This window comes from Ischnura elegans, chromosome 11 (genome assembly GCF_921293095.1).
Source record: "Ischnura elegans chromosome 11, ioIscEleg1.1, whole genome shotgun sequence".
NCBI lineage: Eukaryota > Metazoa > Arthropoda > Insecta > Odonata > Coenagrionidae > Ischnura > Ischnura elegans.
Genome location: NC_060256.1, coordinates 80,028,676 through 80,047,538, shown reverse-complemented (window position 1 = coordinate 80,047,538; position 18,863 = coordinate 80,028,676). Strand labels below are relative to the sequence as shown.

The 18,863-nt window shown below is 39.0% G+C and overlaps 1 protein-coding gene across 1 annotated transcript in view; it reads right to left on the bottom strand.

Moving 5' to 3' along the window:
• LOC124167657 overlaps nucleotides 1–18,863 on the bottom strand; it is a 62,338-nt gene that overhangs the window by 29,598 nt on the left and 13,877 nt on the right. The window contains exons 5-9 of the mRNA XM_046545640.1: nucleotides 8,613–8,791; nucleotides 6,527–6,616; nucleotides 5,512–5,612; nucleotides 5,325–5,389; nucleotides 2,191–2,353 (exon numbers count right to left, since the gene is read on the bottom strand). Coding sequence (XP_046401596.1) covers nucleotides 2,191–2,353; nucleotides 5,325–5,389; nucleotides 5,512–5,612; nucleotides 6,527–6,616; nucleotides 8,613–8,791 — 598 coding nt within the window. The remainder of the gene's footprint in view (nucleotides 1–2,190; nucleotides 2,354–5,324; nucleotides 5,390–5,511; nucleotides 5,613–6,526; nucleotides 6,617–8,612; nucleotides 8,792–18,863) is intronic.

The following is an 18,863-nucleotide window of genomic DNA, read 5'->3' as shown; positions in this document are numbered from 1 at the left end:
CAAATGCTGATGTCAGGGTCTTCCCGCAGTTGTCAAGGGCCGTTGAAAGAGCGTCATACGACTCACCAAAGACCGTTAATGAGCACGTAGGCAATTAGCTCATCGTCAGTGTCGTAGTTCATATCTGACAACTTATGAACCACCGACATGACACCACCAACATACGCCTCCATATCTGGGTAGTCTTGGAGCTTTGACGTGTATAATTTTTTCAGAAGAAGTCTCTTACCGCTCGCGTCAGAAGGTGCAAAAGTATTTCTAAGCGAATCCCATGCTTCTTTGGCGGTTTTTGCCTTCCTCGTGTACGAATACAGCTCTGGTCGTATCATAAGTACTATTTTTGACAGAGCTTTCTTTTCGAGTCTTGCGGAATAGTCTTTCTCCGGTATTTTAACCCCGGCAACATAATCCCACAACTCTTCATGCACAAGGTACATCTCCATAGCATAGGCCCACGAGTTATAGTCATTCATGCCCGATAACTTTTCAATTGCTGGCGCAGTATTACTTGCCATATTTTGAAAAATACGGATTAGAATGCAAGCTTCACTCAAAGAAACCAATGTCTACGGAATAAACGCAAGTTAGGCCTATAACGATCACTAACGCAGTTTGAGGCTGCCTGGGCCCATAACCTGTTGAAAGAACGAGGCAAACGTCGGGCGGAACACACACGTCTTTATTGCACGGACGACAGACAAGAAGAGAGAACAAGGCTCGAAGTGCACAGCAGTACACGAGAGAATGATACATAACAAATGAACAACGAAATGCCACTGGAGTGTAAACTCAACAGTTTCCATTCCAGTTTCAGAGCAATCTTTTTCTTATTTTTTTTTCTTTTAACGAATGGTCACATTTATTGATTAGGTGCACAACTAAGTTCTTGCTGTTTTTTAAATGAAAATACAACTAAACTGTGAAAAAATGGTTATAAATGAATCATTCAAAGTAATGTCTATCGCTAGCTTCAACTTTTGCCGATCATTGTGGCAGTGCTTGAATATCATAACAGTAAAAGTGCTCATCTTTTGAGGCTATCAACGAATTAAGCCATTTTTTGATGTCTTCATATGAGCATACTTGCTGATCAGCCAGACAATGTGCCATCAAATGGAACACGTAATAATAGGATTGTGCATTATCTGGGGATTATGGCGGGTGTGTAAGGACTTCCCCTTTGAGCGCTTTGAGGTAGGTTTTAACAGGTTTGGAATCATGAGGTCGAGCATTGTCAGGGGCGGATCCAGGATTTCTTTTTGGGGGACACAAGCAAGTCCGTATCCAGGATTTTGTTCTGGGGGGGGCACAAGGATACCTCGTAATACAAAACCAATGCAATGATAATGGTACTGCATTAAAAATCTTGCATATTTTTTAGAGGTCTGAGGGGGGGGGGCACATGCCCCCGTGCCCTCCCCTTTATAGATCCGCCTATGAGCATTGTCATGCTGCAGAATCACTTTATTGAATCATAAGGAACTCAAGCTCCTTGCAATTGCATAAAATGGATTGGTGGGAAACTCCTAATATATAAGCGAGCTCTTTTTGAGATTCACATGGATCTTCTTCGAGCAATGCCTCCAATTCAACATTTTTTTAAGGTTTTTGGTCTTCCTCCACATGGACGGTCATCAACATTGAAATGACCGTCTTTGCAGAGACAAAACCAATCACGGCATGTTGTGTTACCTTGAGCAACATCTTTGTAAACTTTTTGTAGCTCTATATACGCTTCAGTTGCCATTCACACTTCCCACAAATGACCAATATGTGGCACAGACCCAGACATTTTCATGCAACAATTAGAATAGAAAACCATAGACAATATAACCACTTCACAACAGATTCCTGCATTGAGGATGATCGTAAATGAGTGGGAGGGTCAGGCTTAATTGCCGTGTGACCCTAAGGTCTCACTAAGCTGGGTATCAGGCCGGGCCTGAATACATCTGACAAATGATACCTCAGAGGTCACTTCCCTTCCCTCGCATTGGGTAGAGCCGAGGTCTGGTCGTTTGCATTGAAAAATCCACAACAGCTATACTCGACGTCAGATCTTCTGGGTATGAATATATCAGCTCCACCCGACATTCGGTGCGAAAGGGTTAAATGCTTCCAAAAATATCCCATACTTTAATTTACCAGAGAAGACATTTGAAAAACTATGGACTTGAATAGTTCACTTACCAGAAGTAACAGTGCTGGCTCCTCATGGAGCTCTAACGAGTCAGAAGCAATGAGTAATTCTCCAAGGTGCTTCTTTTCTCGCACTAAAACACCCATAGCTTCCCTGGCTTTAGGACCGTCTTCCTCCCCCACTCTAAATGAGTATGACACTTCACCATTATCACTGCAAATAAAATGCGTGCAAAATTCAATCTGTTGAATCTTTTAAAGTCATGAGGTGATATAAATTATGATACTTATTTTGAATACAGAAATCATGCTGGTTGCTTATCTCTACACAGCACAAATGTTACAGTAAATTACCATTTTCCAGTCAGGCACCAGATGCACTGCCACGCATCATGCATTTACACGGATTTACATTGTGCCATAATGGGCACTTTCTCAATCTCTCCGAGATCTCAATCCCTCTGAGACTCAACCCCTCTGAGACTCGACCCCTCTGAGACTCGACCCCTCTGAGACTTGACCCCTCTGAGACTTGACCCCTCTGAGACTTCACCACGAGGAGACGATTCGCGAGCTCCTGAGTACCAATCTCGCGAAGCTCCAGAGTACATCGTGCCTGCCTAATCCACGCGTGCCGCTGATCCTCGCGTCCTGTGAACTGCTCACAATTTATAGTGAATTCACCAACGGTGTCGGCCTCTTTATGCCATGTGTGAATTATCGTTACTTTCCGCCACCGTTTACCCAATTGTAAGGTGAATCGTCAGCGTGAAACCAGTTTCCCCTCCTCTGCCTACACCTCCCCTCTCACGCCTGCTTCGAGCGCGGCCGCGATCCTGTAAGCGGTCTGGCTCGCTCTCTCTGCTACTGACCTCAGACAAGGAAGGAACTCTCTCGTGCCCGGCTTCTTCCCAACGGCAAGAGTACATTATCCTCAGGCAATTTAGTATTTTATGTATTGTGCTCCTAAAGCTTACTTTGGTTATTAAATGTACTATTACTGTTGGAAATCAACCATATTGTTTGTTATTTGTTTCACTCCTAACCACCTATTTCTCGTCAATTCATTCTCGCGACGTGTGTGCGTTGCAACATGAGTTGCCACTCATATCGCTCACAGCAGAGTGATCTTAATTTCACCACAAAAGAAGTTATAATTAGGGCTGTTAATGGGAACTTTTACATAAGATGCTATGATAATTCAAATTCATAACTTTACCACCCCATTCCCTGAGAGTATAAATACTCTATTGCAAATAGAATATTTATAAATATTGAGAATAAATTGATCACTCTAAACCAGTGTACTTTATGGTAGTATGGGACAGACTGAGGCTTCCTCCAGGCAGTCTCCTTAGGAAATAAATCCGCCATATTTTTAATTTCCTAAAATTAGTGTTCCGTGGTATAATTTGTGACATGGATACCTCATGTGGGCAGCCTAAGTCTTTATGACTTCCCAACTTCAATGTTTATCTCCAGGACAACCTAAGTTGTCTTAACTCAGAGATTTAACCCAAAGGTTAGGGAAGCATGGTGGCCCAGTGGGCAGTGACGTAGCCAGGGGGAGGTCGGGGGGGTCCGGACCCCCCAAAATATAATTGCACAATTACTCTGCTTCGTAAAAGAAAAAACAATATTGAAAAATCATGCATTTACGATAGATTTCTTAAACAAATGAAGTTTTTTTAATTACGAAAAGGGTTAAAATAGTTTAAAACCCTCTACTTAGTTCTCTGTTTTTCAAAAATTTCCCCCTGATTTTGGACCCCCCTTCAAACAAAATTCCTTGCTACCCCACTGCCAGTGGGTAGACTGTTGGGCCACTAATATAATTTCCGATTTCAAATCCCACCTGACGTCTTCGGAAAACCTAAACAAAGTGCCTAACCTAATCTTCAAAGTGAATTCAGAATCTTTAAAGATGGGTCAAGGAAAGGAATTGTCCCAAGCACCGCACGTGAAGTTCACATGCCTGTGGCTCGGACTGGGATATGTGGGTCCCAGTATAAGCAGTAATTACATTGGCATTGATGCAGTCTGGGAGGAGTATATTTTGAGAGCAGGAGTGCAAACTGATGTGACTGCAGATGATTTTGTATCTGCTGATGAGGACGTACCAGTGTTCCCTGAAGTAACAGATGAGGATATTTTACAGGAAGTTATGGAAAACGATTCATCTGAGAGTGATGAGGATGAAGGTAACCCTGAGAGAGAAATTACTACAAATGAGGCCCTTGCATACATTGAAGCCCTGCAGAAATTTTTTTCCCAGAGAGATATACCTGTTGAGCATTTAGTCTCTCTCGATCAACTGCGGCATCTTTGTGTGAGATGGTCCTTGGAAGGAAAGCGAACCATTCAGAAAAAATTACCAGATTTCTTTAAATAAGTTTTATTCTAATTTTGAGAGCATCAGCCATCTAAATTCTATTAAGTTCTATTTATGTTGATAGTGGGATATGTTATTATTTATATGCAAAAAGTCAATTTGCTGTTTGTTAATTACTATCATTTTGTTTGCACAGTCTTGTGTCTGCTAAAGAGCATTTGAGTTACTTGTTTTAAACCTTTCTATAGTTTTACAAATTCCATAAATTCCATGGAATGCCCACATATTGTGATATTATCTTTAATATTTAATAATGCTCTTAACTGGCTGTTACCAGGAAGACTGGGATATATCTTTTTGAATTTCAGAGTTACCTGAAGTTGTAACGTATTATTATTTATAAAGAATTCTTCAATTTTGTGAGTGAAATAAAGAAAGTTATTTTTTAACGCCACAAATAATTAAAAATATCAATTACACTTGTCCCTAAATGTGCTCCTATCAAATCTTTGTATGATTGAGTTCAATTAGTGATTGGCTTTAAGTTCTTGCTATGCCAATGAGGCCATATCAAAGTTTTACATTTTTAAAGTAAATTTGAGAAAATTTACCATATTTATGTGGGTAACATATCTTATTTAAGTTAATTTATGAAGAGATATCAGTCCTTTATTTGCTAAAAAGCTTTTCAGTACATTAAAATGGGTCATAACTTCTGTAAAAGGGATACCTCTGTATAACAAAAACCTCTATACAACAAAATTTTTTCTTGGTCCCTAGAATTTTGTTATAAAGAGGTTTGACTGTATATTGCTTGTAATGCTCGAGTGAATTTGGGACCATCATCACTAACCTCACATCCTCAATGCTGACTCTTGGTTCACTTGTCACATTCTGGCTCTTCAAGAAAGTTGTAATCTAGGGAAAGGATAAAAAGTCAATGAATGATAATACTTATGCTGCTTTCCTGATACTTGATAGATACATAGTTTCTGATAGCTTCTTGTCCTCCCACTCACCATAGAATTTTTACGTCTTACCTGTTGCTCTAGTAACTCATTAAGAGTAACATTCTGAAATACAGGTGTCTTTGCAGAAATATTGGCAATCTTAAATTTTACCTCGAACAGCCATCGATCACCTGTGAATAAATAACAAATGGAGAGACAATTAAGAAAAATGCATGGATACTACTTATCAAAAGATTTACAAGAATTGCAATGTAAAGAATTACTTTGGAGGCTCTAAACAAAGCAAGGGTAGCCAACTCAGTAAAGCACTTGACAGCAGATCAAAGGGTTTCCGGTTCAAATCCCAGGACATTCCGAAACAAAAATCCTTGAAAAGCAAGGTGACCCAGGGAAAAGAACAGACCCACTACCTAACAAAATATATATTGAGATAATATGTTTGCAAAAATATAGTATCCTTGCACAGTAAAGGCATTGGCGCCGACTCCATGGGGCCTGAGGGGGCCCGAGCCCCCCCAAAAATTCGTTACAGGTGTGAGGAAAAAATGTGTCCGGCTTGTCTATTTTCCCCTGAGTGTCCAGATATTGAGATTCGGGTGATCAGGGTTCTAATGTTGAACATATGACTCTTCTAAAATGCTTAAAAAACTTAAAGTTCACTGCTTATAAAATTTACCGGGGCAAGGTGCCCGGTTTGGGCCCCCCCAATATTTTTTGTAAGTCGGCGCCCCTGAGTAAAGGTACCTTTAAAGATGGTTCTTGAGTTGAAAAAAGTCAAACTACACTATTCCAGATTAGCAATAATCTGATTGTTACTATCAAACGTTAAAAAAATTTGATTAAAATAAAACTTACTTATTGTGAATCCCAGCAATTATAATTACAATATTGCGGTTCTGAAGAAGTGTTCATGTCCCCTAACCCTTATGCTGCACCATTATTCAGACACGAGCCAGGCACTTATTGGGTAACCCTTGGAAAAATGCCCCCTGCCCCTTGACCTCCTTTGTCTGTGCCTCATCCAACAGGGGGCTATAGCTACAAAACCATTTTTGGTGATTTTATGAAAAAAAATATGACTGACCTTTATTCACTTTGTACTTATTCTGGCACTGACAAGCTGATCCATGAGAGCCATTGTAATTGCACAGGAAACTTTGACAGTTAGGACAACCTGCAATCACAGAGAAAAATAATTTACTGATCATGTGCAGGGAACAAATACTAATTACATACATACCAATATGTTTGACCCTTTCTTTTCACCAACTCCAGCAAACCATTCTTATCCTTTTGATACTAAATCTTTAGGGACTGCATTCTATTGCCTAAAATGACAAACCTGTCTCCCAATTATCTTTTATGTGCTCTGGAAGTCTAACCAAAAGTGGATTGATGTAAAGGGATTCCATAGCTGCTGGGTATCAATATAAACAGAAAATTGAGATAAAACTTAATAGAAAATGTACTTGTTAGATAGGTAGATTAAAGTCTGCAAAAAAATTTATCTAGAGATTTAAAGTTTCACCAATCCATCACCTAATGGAGACACCTTCTAGCAGAACCTCAACGAAAGGGTTGGTCAGATATTATTAAGGTCTAGCACCCAGGGGCGCAGCTAGGAATTAAGGCTGGGGGGGGGGGTTTGGGTGCATCTAATACAGGGGTGTGTGGGGTATGGTATACCCACCAGGATAAGCGGTAGGTGCGAGATTAATAAATTGCGGAATTTTAGGATAAATGGTTCAAAAATGGCGAGTTTTACGGCTTTCTGAGGGATATTTTATCATTACACTACTCTATTAGTAATTTCAATCTAATTAAGTGAAATGGATTAACCTAAAAATTTTCTGAGCTCTGGGGGGGGGTTTTGTCCCCCCCCTGCTGTGCCACTGCTTGCACCAACCAATTTGAAGAATAAGATGAGTGGTCCAAGTAAACTTCAAAACAGAATTACGTTTTAAGTATTTTATATCATGTCATAATGTGTGGATGAAAAGGAGGAATGGATTTCATTGGCATAATGTTCCTAGCAATAATTAATAGCACAAGTAAAAAATTAGTTGATACATAAGTGTCTAAATTAGAAATTTAGGCAAATTTTTTGCAACTTATTTTAAATAAGGGTTTAATGAGCCACCCTCCCTATTCTCTTCCTACTTTCACTTACTTCGGGATAAGAATTCATGCATAAGATAAAACCAAAGGAATCATTACAATAACATATTACATTAGTACATTTTGAGTCCACATAATTTATAAATATTTGACTTTTCGAAAATTTTTAAATTTGCAATACATGAAACAACAGATTTTATAATTGCAAAAAAATCTTTGGTTCAATCTATCTTTTTTATTACACCTTACATATAGGCTTCAGCAGGGGCGCAGCCAGGAATTGAGGCTGGGGGGGGTTTAGATGCAACTAATACTGGGGTGTGTGGGGGTATGGCATACCCACCAGGATAAGCAATAGGTGCGAGATTAATATATTGCGGGATTTTAAGATAAATGGTTCAAAATGGTGAGTTTTACGGCTTTCTGAGGGATATTTTATTAATCCTTACAATATTTTATTAGTAATATTAATCCAATTAAGTAAAATGGATTAAACTTTAAAAAATTTCTGGGCTCTGGGGGGGTGGGGGGTTTATCCCCCAAAACCCCCCCCTCGCTGTGCCACTGGGCTTCAGGATAGACGTGATCGTTGGGGGAGCCCCCAAAGCTAGGGTCCCTCAACGATTGTCGACCATCAGACCTAGCCAGACTGTCCCTATTCTCATCGCTTTTTCCATCACGAGGCACTTTCCATCACTTTCAGCCAAGCGGAACCAACAGCCGCTTACAGTGATTTTAACCCCACATTTGGCTTTTGATGGAACGACAGTTAAACATATGGAAAGCTATGGAAGAAGCATTGGAAAAAGGGATGGTGGAGTGACCTTGTGATTTAGAAAATGACGGGGCAAGTGATCAATTTTTTTGGTCTCTGAAAAGCTATTGCTGGAGGTATCACTCTTTGGGACGGGAAAGAAAATCAAGCGATTCAGCCTTCAGCCCAACCCTCTCACCTGCAAGGATAATTGGAACCAAGTGCATTTGACTGTTATTATCTTAAGAATACTAGTAGGCAGTGGGAACAAGGTATACTTTTGGTTAGATATACTTACCCTTCGTTTCTCTAAGGACTGCAGAACCTTTCACCTTAGTTTTTTGTCTCCTCCCAGGATCCCTACCGCCAACTATCGAATTGTGATTCTTTACTCCTGTTGAAGGATGATCACTCTCGCATAGAGGCCCATAGAAGCCTTTGGGACACTGGCAACGGATGGCTGTGGAGCCCACATGCCTTGTCAAAGAAAATAATCATCATGAACACAGGTAAGACATCTCACATGCGACAATAAATAATGTACAAATCAAATCGAAAAGCGAAAAATGCCCAACTTATATATTGATTGTCATCATTGATGTGTACATATGGTTTTGAACAAAATTCATTTTATGCATACTCAAAACCAAATGTACCAAAACCTTGGGTTGATGCAAATGGGTGCACCCAGAATCAAAACCAGAGGGGGGGGGGTGCTAAACTAGCCTTGGTCGTTCAAGTTATAACTTTTTTGCACAGAAAAGGTTAATAAAACCAAAATTTTAAGGAAATTCCCACACAGCACATCGTTGCCAGAGGACGTCCGCTGCGCGTCCGTCGCGTCCTCTCAGTGTCCGCGGATTTTCAGGACAGCCAGAGGACATCCGCCGGCTGTCCTGGCCATCCGTCCGCACACTGTCCTATCTTGGATGTCCAGCGGACGTCCAGCTAGTGTCCCATTATGCAGGGTTTCGGAGTTTTGGTTTCCTCTTAAAACACTCACCTCCTCAAGGAGGAACTCCGAGAGAAAGTCTCGAGATCCTCCTCCGAGTAGGGAGTATAGGAGAAGGGAGAAAGAAAAAAAACTCTCTCTCGTTTCTGAAGCCAGAATACTTCCTCCCGATCGAGGAAGAGGAAATTTTTCGTGGAGGAAGTTATTTTGAGGATTATTTTAGGTAACCAAGTGTAATCCTCTTGTTGGAGTGTGGACTCTGGGAGGAAATTATAAACTATTTAACGAAAAAAAAATTTGACATTTTTACCGCTTCTATAGTTTAAGAACAACAAATGTACGCTATTTTTAAGTTTTACATTGTTTATAACAATTAATTAAGTTTAAACAAAGTTAGCAACAATTTAAGTAACATTTACGAGCGTTAAAAATTTCTACATGCCTTATGGGTTAAACAAAAACAATTGAACGAACTTATGACTCTCTACATTATTTATAACAATTTTTAAAGTTTTAACAAATTTAGCAACAATTTTAGCAATTTTCAAAAAATTAAAAATTTCCGCATGTTGTACGGTTGAGAAGCGTTGGATGAACAATAAACCCGTACTCTTTCATGATTATAAAAATTACTTAAATTTAGCAACTTTTACAAAAATTAACAACAGGAATAATGGAATTTATCGATTTTTACTGAAATTTTATATTATGTACCAATGTCCTGCCGACGTCGCGTAGCCGTCTCGGGGACATTCCATTCCTGCAGGTTAAATGAACTCTTTCAACTTATTGATTAATTAATATTTACTCTCTAGGGATTAAAAAATCTCAGAGGCGATTGATTGGAAAGTATTTTAATGAAACATAACGCTTTAAATTCATTTTAATTTTTAATGGTAAGAATTCTCCTAAAATTATCACGGCATCGATGGCCTCATTCCCAGATTAGACATTGTAATTGTCCAATTTAAGGATAGGCAATAGAAGGTAAGTACTGCCGTACCTTTACTTTATATTGAAATTCTAGATTTTTTGGTGGCGAACGAATTTTGAATCTACCGCTACTCCGCGATACAGATTTTCCCATGGTTCTCCACATTCCTCCGTTCCTCCTTTCCAACAGAGGAACCGGAATGGAACACCGGAGACAGCATGGTGGTTTGGCGGTTACAAAGATGCAGCTACATGTATTCCAAGTAAGTTTGATGTGACATCCAAATAATTTTTTCTTGGCGTTCACTGTCGGCAGTATAGTGTTTCCGCATGCTCCTTATATTTCTTATAACTCAGCCTGTAACATCTCGAGGAAAAATATGGCTCTGCTTGGAACAACATGACCGTCTCGGTAAAACCGTTACTTGGCAACTAAAGGTAGCGTCTTTTTCCGTTGTTCATGGTGAAATTTTCGCTTTTGTTCCTTGTTTACATGATATAATTTAAAGTGGAAGTTCTTGTACTATAGTCTCTGTACGCGAGAACGTATAGGAAATAATGTAAGTGCTAGCGTATAAAATAGAACCTGTTGTTTTGATAACGTAGGCTACGGCTGAATTTGTTGTCCGAACGGTCCGTTTGGTTCCGTTCCTAAATCAAATCAAGTAGGGTTCTTGGCAATAAATATAACTAGGAATTGACCCACATCTCGTGATATTAAAATATATATATATATATATATATATATATATATATATATATATATATATATGATTAATAGGTTTCACGTAAATTATTAATTCTTTGAAATCGGAGTACACCGTGTGATTTCTTTTGATATGTATATTCACGCACGCATCGAAAAAGAACATTAAATGTTATGATAGGATGTTAGAGCGTAGGTTTCCGCGGCGATGGTTTGATCTCTGCATTTCTCCAGGGTTTTCTTCCGCGTCAGATTGTTGGTTGACAACAGTTTCGCTGGCTATCCTGCCAGCGTCTTCAGGTCGAAGGGTTATGATAGGATATGGCGATTAAGGTTATGATAGTATAACCACCAATGTTTAGCCTTTTTACAAAAAGTTTTTATACTCTTTATCTGTTTGATGGAACTAGGTTAATAATTAAAGATTTTAGGTCATAAATAAATAAATGATCTATTATGTCAGTAAAGATAAGGCTTAGGGATTAAAAAATTACAATGCCGACGTAACTTTTATAGCGTTTAATATATTTTTTCTGCCCAACTTTGCTAACCTACTAAATTATAAACTAATTTAACTACAAACTAAGTAACTGTGCTATTAGTCATCCATGCATTTAATTTAGTGGAAACTATAGGACGACTGTAAGAAACTTGGGATGAATCTAAACAAGGTCTAATTATAAGTGATATATTGTGTAAACAAACCTTACGGCTATGTTACATGGTTCATTTATTTGCTCAAACTGCTGCATGAAATCTTATACCCAGAAAATAGAACTTGTGCATCTTTTCGTACAGCCATCGGTACACATTTTGGTGTAGAATATCGTGAACCTGATATATTTACCTGGAGGCATTTACTGACTATAGCTTTCATGTAGTGGAGTTGAATAAAAATACCTTATCTGTATTTTATTTAGTTCCTATTTCTATTTATAAGTTTGTATGTCTCTCTTCTTATAATTGTCTGTATACTTATTTGTCTTCATTCTTTACAGATGTTGCTCTGAACCAGGACGATACAGCCACCAATTCTAGTGTGGAAGTTACAGTGAAGAGTTGGCTGGAACATGCTAAAGCAAGGCATGAGAGATAGGTGTAAGTATTCGTTTGATTATTATATAGGTTTGGGCAAGGAGGAATAATTTTGGTCTGGATACTTTTTTCGCAAGTTGCTCCTGTTAAGGGAGCTCATATAAAGTAAATTTAAATAATTATTGAACATCTTGTAATACAAGGTTCACCCTTCCATGCTAAAGGTAGAGAAAATAGTATTGTTATGTATTATTTTCAGATGTAGATTCCACTACCAAGTAATTCAAACATTTGAAAACAATTTTTGTTCTGCATATGGGAGGTATAATTACCAAAAACATGGTTGAAAAGGATCTCATGCTCTATAAAAGTTCGATGTATAACACCTGTAGAACTTAAGAATGGGATAACTTATTCAACAGGGATGGTAGTTGCACAGTACTACAGAAGCTACTATTTTCTAGTAGCTCTAGCTAACTAAGATGTTTTGAAGTAGGTGTTGTTGTAGGAGCTATAGAAATTTCAGTAGCTCACAGCAGGCTTTAGCTGCTATTCACCTGTTATGTCTCTGTCGAAATGTGAATATTGCCAGTGAGCTAGGTTTTCACTTTTGCCTCGATACCAGACTACATTAGAAGATCTATTTTAATTATTAAGATTGGAAGAATTCGGAGATCTAAATCATGGAATGGCCTTAACTACAGCAAGTTTTTGCTAGTTTTTCAAAGTTTCTATTTTTTTAAGTTGCATCTCGGCCAATGCAGCTAAGTGGTTTGTGTGCCAAATCAGTGTGGCTGTTTTCACACTAATCCCAAGAGATCTAGTCCACTTAAACTTCCTCCTTTAAATTTTCTAGTTTCCTTTACTCCTATATCATATTCAGCTCCTCTGCATTAGTCTTCCTTAGCTCCAGCTTATGTAACACAATTCACTCTAGTGTAGTCATAATCTTCAAGCAGAGACCAATTGTTCAGAAATATTATCCTCCATTTGAATGCTTTTTCCAATATCTTTTTCGAGACCTCTACTTAGCTGTCTGGCAAGGATGGATCAAAGAATTTTTTTCTAGATGGTGCACCAGGGTCTAACAGGCAAACAGTCTTCTCATATTTGGGATTAAAATCTAGTTCAACAATTGTGTTATGAAAAATGTTCTTAATCATAATGTATACATTACTAACATATTAATATTTTTACTCAACATCTTTTCTTATTTAAGAACAAGAAAAAGTTAAAGAAAAGTTTGTAAAATGTATTCAGCCTCTAATGGACAGGTTTCCTAATTTTGAAACCTTAAGAATGTTAAACACGTGACTAATAAGACTATAGCGTCCTGTCTTATGTAATCTGCTTGTTACGTACAAGATACAATTTCTTGCTACGATGAAATGTTTATATACTTCATTATTACAGGAGCAGTGCAGGAGAGCATGACCGCTGAAAAAGATGTGGAGGTTGCCATCCAAAACTGGCTAAGGCACGCCAAGGAGCGGTTGCAGGGGAAGAAGAAAATTTAATAATATGTATGTAGTTTCTTGCATTGTATTATTTTAAGAAGCCAAATAAATATTGTGCATGGAATTGATGCCTTATTTATTTAAATTCTTGTCTGGACCTATTATTTATTTGTATCGAACAAAATGCAATCCTAACCTAAACGTGTCCTCAAGGTGTCCAGAGCGGACAATTTCAGGTCGTCCATAGGCCACCTTTTTTACTGACATGCGGACTTGCAGCGGACATCATTTTGTATGAATTCGGCTGTCCGTAGGATGTCCATAGGCCACTTGGCGGACAATCACCGGATGTCCGAAAGGTGTCCGTGTGCTGTGTGGGTTATGACAGCAATTCATTAGTTTTTATAATTATTTGCTTGAAAAAATAACAATTTTACTTTAGTTCCATGTCTTATACTAATATCATTTTTCTTCAAAAGGAAAATTGGTTCATAAGTTTTGTTTTGAACTAAATTTATTTTCGTTTCCAGGGGGGGTAGTTGGTACGCCCATGTTGATGCATAAAAGTTAGGTCGCTCACTCATAATAAGACCAAAAATTGCAATTTATCTAAAGATTTAGATGCATGGAAGGTAAAGATAAGTTACAACGACAACTTCCTCTCTTGAATAATCTCAAAAATAAGCTCCTCTTTCAGCCATTCTGTTATGATAGTTTAAAATAGGAAAATTTGAAAGTTGCCACCCTGTTTTCATTCGCCGCGGCGCGCCGGTGACGTCATTATAGAGATCTAGTATCATCTTTTCACTTTTACAATCTTATCATTCTTTCAACTGTTCAGGGAGAACCTTCGAGTGAGGAAAGGAATAACCCACGTTACAGTACGGAACAACGAACCAAGAATGGCCCATGCATACGGCCGAGGAAAAGCTTAAATGAGGTAACCCAATTTGCATGAATTCGTGACGTCATAAATGTATCTGCGAAAGGTTTTATGCCATCGATATTTCGCCGCGATTAGCACGAGAAGTAGGCGAAGGGTCGATGTACGGAAAAGTATGGGTCTCCTTATGAGGGCAAACTTTCCTCGGGATTCCCACCGGGTTAAAAACTCCATTTTTGCCCACGTTGCGAGCCCCAAGCCGGCAACGTCGTCAAAAATGGTCGGATAATATTTTGCAAAATTCGAACCGGGCCAGAAATGACAATCACTGATTCCACTTTTTTGGGGTAGCGTTCGAACCACATGATAGAAAGTGAAAGAGTAAAATGGGATGCGTTGGTGCCCACATTCAACACATTCTGATAACCTGCGTGACGTCACAAGTTTTGTGAGAGGGCTTTATGTATAAGGAGCGCTGACTAGACCATTAGAACCATCGCATGATCTCGGATTTCGCTATTGGTTCTTGGTCCCATGCGCAGTATAAAACATCAATATACCTTATAGGGCTGTCCACTGGTTTATTAAAAATAATAACGCGTTTCGACACTTAGCGTCATCGTCAGGTCAATTAGAAATGACAAGTTTTGTTATTTCTATTTGACTTGACGATGACGCTAAGCGTCGAAATACGTTGTTATAATTAAAACACCAGTTGGCAGTACAATAAGGTTTATCATTTTATTCAGCATGTTGTACCACCATATCTCGCCAAACACAGCTGAACCATGCGCAGCAGCCAATTATCCGTCTTGTACACTTTTCCTCTGTGGCCGCTCGCCCTTTGTTCAACGCTCCGAGGCAAGTTGAACGAAGAGTGATATTCAAATTTTTTTGCAATATTCAACGACTAATTTTAGCAGGAGTCGGACTGCGCACACGAGAATAGCCGCTTTTGCGAAGGAGCCAAATTGGATTCCTACTAGTGTTGATCCCCTATTATCATCACATTCGGACTAACTGCGTGATGTCACAGGTTATAAAAGAGGTTTAGGTCTGATTGCGACGATAGCGATTGTTTTCATGTTGTTTATATCGATTGGCCAGGGGCCGGCCGAGTCTGCGTTTGCATTAGTTGCTTTACACTGTATGCATACTCCGAGTAAAAAGATTATTTAAAAAATAAATGTGCCAAAATATAAAGGGAACCAGATACTTAGTTGAAAGGGTTACTCGAAAATTTTATTCCAAAGTTTCTGTTTTAATTTCAGCGCAGTTGTAAGGAGAAATTCCCTAAATAATAAATAATATAACCATGATACATTATTAAATTTTATAAGCAGTGAAATTCTCACTTTTCATAGTATTTTTTCTTATGAAATTGCTGTTTTTTTATTAGCTTTTATCTATTTTTTAAAGACCATAATAGCTTAATAATCCATTTCCAGACAGGCACTTTCCAAAACATTTTCCGGGGGAGGACCCTAGAATACCCCGGTAAGGGGGGCCCCATCATGAGCCCTAGCCGAGAGCCCCCAATCACCCCAGACCGCCACTGCGATTGGAAATTTCATTTACATGAAATTTAAAGCTCACGAGGAGGGATAGGTATCATGAATTCAATAACATCTATTCATAAGTATTAAATTTACTAGCTTTTTCCGTTTACAATAAACATACTGATGCTGGAGATCGCCTTCATACAGTCGGCTGTCGATATACGTTCATCGCAAAAGCATCCAAATCGCCGACATCAGTCATGGACATCAATTATTTTGATACGGCCCAGCGCCTCAGTAGTAAGAAGCAGGCGCGCAGCTGGGAATTGAGGCTAGGGGGGATTTTCGGAGCGACTAATATTGGGGGGTATGGAATACGGGAGGTGTGGGGTGCCCTCCCCCAGAATTTTTTTTTAAGATAAATGGTTCAAAATGTTGGGTTTTACGACTTTCTGAGGGATATTTTATTAATCCTTGCTCTATTCTACAAGTAATACTTATCCAATTAAGTAAAATGGATTAAATTTTAAAATTTCTCTCAGTTCTGGGGGGGGGGGGGGGTGATTTATCCCCCAAACCTCCCCCCCTCGCTGCGCCCCTGGTAATAAGTGGCATTAATTGAATGATGACATGGACTATCGAGATCCGTTGGGGTTCTCCCTTTCATGAGAGGGGGATCGTGAAAATTCTTTGAGGGTCGCATTGCAACTCATAAGCTTTTAATTTCTCATTCTTTTCCCTTCTCACTTACCCCCACTGCTTCCTGAATGGGTAGCCGGGTGCAATTCTCATCTTGTTTTGATGGTTAGACCGTAGTGATGAAATCAATCAAGTCTCAACCCCGCTGGTGTTACGAAGATACCAGCCAACCCGACAATTCCACGATGACGCGTAGGATTAAGACGCCCAAGTACCCTTCAGGATCTCTCCCATTTGGAGGTTCCCATTTTTATGCCATTCAAAAGGAGGAAGGAGGGCTCTGTGGGAAGTAGTTTCGTGGTGAGACCGCAGTTTCCCTCGAGTAGCACCTCCTTATTTCCGTCATTTTTCTAGAAATGCTGTAAACGAGAAAAAATAAGAATGGGCTCGTGCATAAAATTACGTAACTATTTTTTCATTTCCCTTCCTTCTGCCTCTAAAAACCTTAGCATTTCACCTCCACTCATTTGTACACGGTCAACCTGAAAATTATCACTAAAGCGAATATTGATAGAATAAGGCCATTAAATTGATTTCACGTAGAAAAATCACCATGAGGGAAGGAAAGGCGACCGTCTTGACTCCCTCAAATCTATAGAGGTATCTACTTCGATTCAGGGGAGTTAGGAAAATTTGACGAATGAATACCATCCTACACGAAGTATTAAAACGAAAAAACGGTGCAAAGGACGCGTCGGACGTAACCAAAAGTTGCACTACGGGGTTCAAGAGAATGCATCAATGTGCTAACTTTGTTCACAATCCGTCCAGCCATATGGAAACCCATTGCGGACAGACCAATAGGTATACATCCTCTTTTATAAATATAGATGAGTTAGTCGGCAACCCTAAAACGAGGCGAAAGTCTCAAAGGGTGTCAAAATCCAAATCTTTGTTTATACATACTTCATGTACGATTTATACTGTGAGGAATTAAAATCATTATTTTCATCATTCCTATGAACAGAAAATAATTAAATTGAGGGCTAATAAACTTTGTTGGATGAATCGGCCAATCAGTTAACACACAGCCGCTTTGGCATTGATGAAGTTATTTCTTTCCCGCCGACGTTAAGTGTATACATGGTTAGTTATTCTGATAGTCAGATAGTAGGTGTAACGCTGGCACAAATCGGTAGAAACAGGTCGGGTAAAATAATAAAGATGCGGAATATTTTTTAGCAGTAAAATATTTAACCAACATGGAGCTGTTAGGTCAAGTATTGCTGGGATCAAGTTTGACAAATCATTCCCTGTTGACCGTAACTTTGATTTCATGGGCGCCTAATTTACCCAAAAATAATGAGGATATTTTTTAAAGCAAACTTTCATAATAAAATTGTGGGGTTGACGTAGTGGCTAACCACGCTATCGCAATACGAAGCGAATTACGTCCGATCAAGAGGGAGGCATTTTTTTATTCCCATACCACCGAATACAGTGCATATTGGCCATTTTACATCGGTGTGTTCAACAAATTTAACAATATCAAGTGCACCAACGACCATGCCGGGGATAGGGGCAACTTACCCAGTCGGGACTCGAACCCGCGACCTCTTGTTTGGCAGGCATGGACTTTACCCCGCCGCCAGCGATTTTGCTTTCATTGCTTTTCTTTGAGGTTGTCCAAAGACTTCATCCGGGACTGCGTGCTTTTAAAGCCGTTTTACACCGGGCACATAATTGCGCACTTAAGAACTCCATTAATTTCTCTTTATGGCGTGATTTTGCGAGAATGCCCGAACGAAATTAGAACAAGGGCTATTCTCTCCGTCATCTCACGTCCACACATTCTCGCATGGGTTCTAGCAATCCACCGCTTTATAGGGTGCAATTTTGACAGCACCTTCGTACACACGTCAGATAGTGCAAATACCGGCTCCATGTAAAACGGCCTTTACTCACGCACGGAGCTGAGCAAAATACAGGTCGAGGAGTATTTGAAATACAAAATACCGCACCAAATGCATTTTAAATACAAAATACCTTTGACTTGCGTATTTGAAAAACAAACTAAAAATAGCATTTTAAATACCTTTTAAGATTCATTTGTACGGAAACTTAAGAGATCTAAAATAAAACATATCCTGCCTTGGCACATTATAGATAGTTGCAAACACGAAGAAAACGATTCTAACGAAAACGAAGTAATCTCTGAGGCATGATGTCACAGAAGTGATATCTGAGCTACTTCAAAAAAGTATTTTACAAATGTATTTTTTATTTTAGGATGGGAAAATACCAAAAGTCGGTATTTGAAATACGAAATACAAGATACATTCAGGTCGTGTATTCGAAATACCAAATAAAACTTACAAATGTATTTTAAACACGTATTTTAAAATACTTGTACCTATTTGAAATACTGTCTCAGCCCCGCTCACG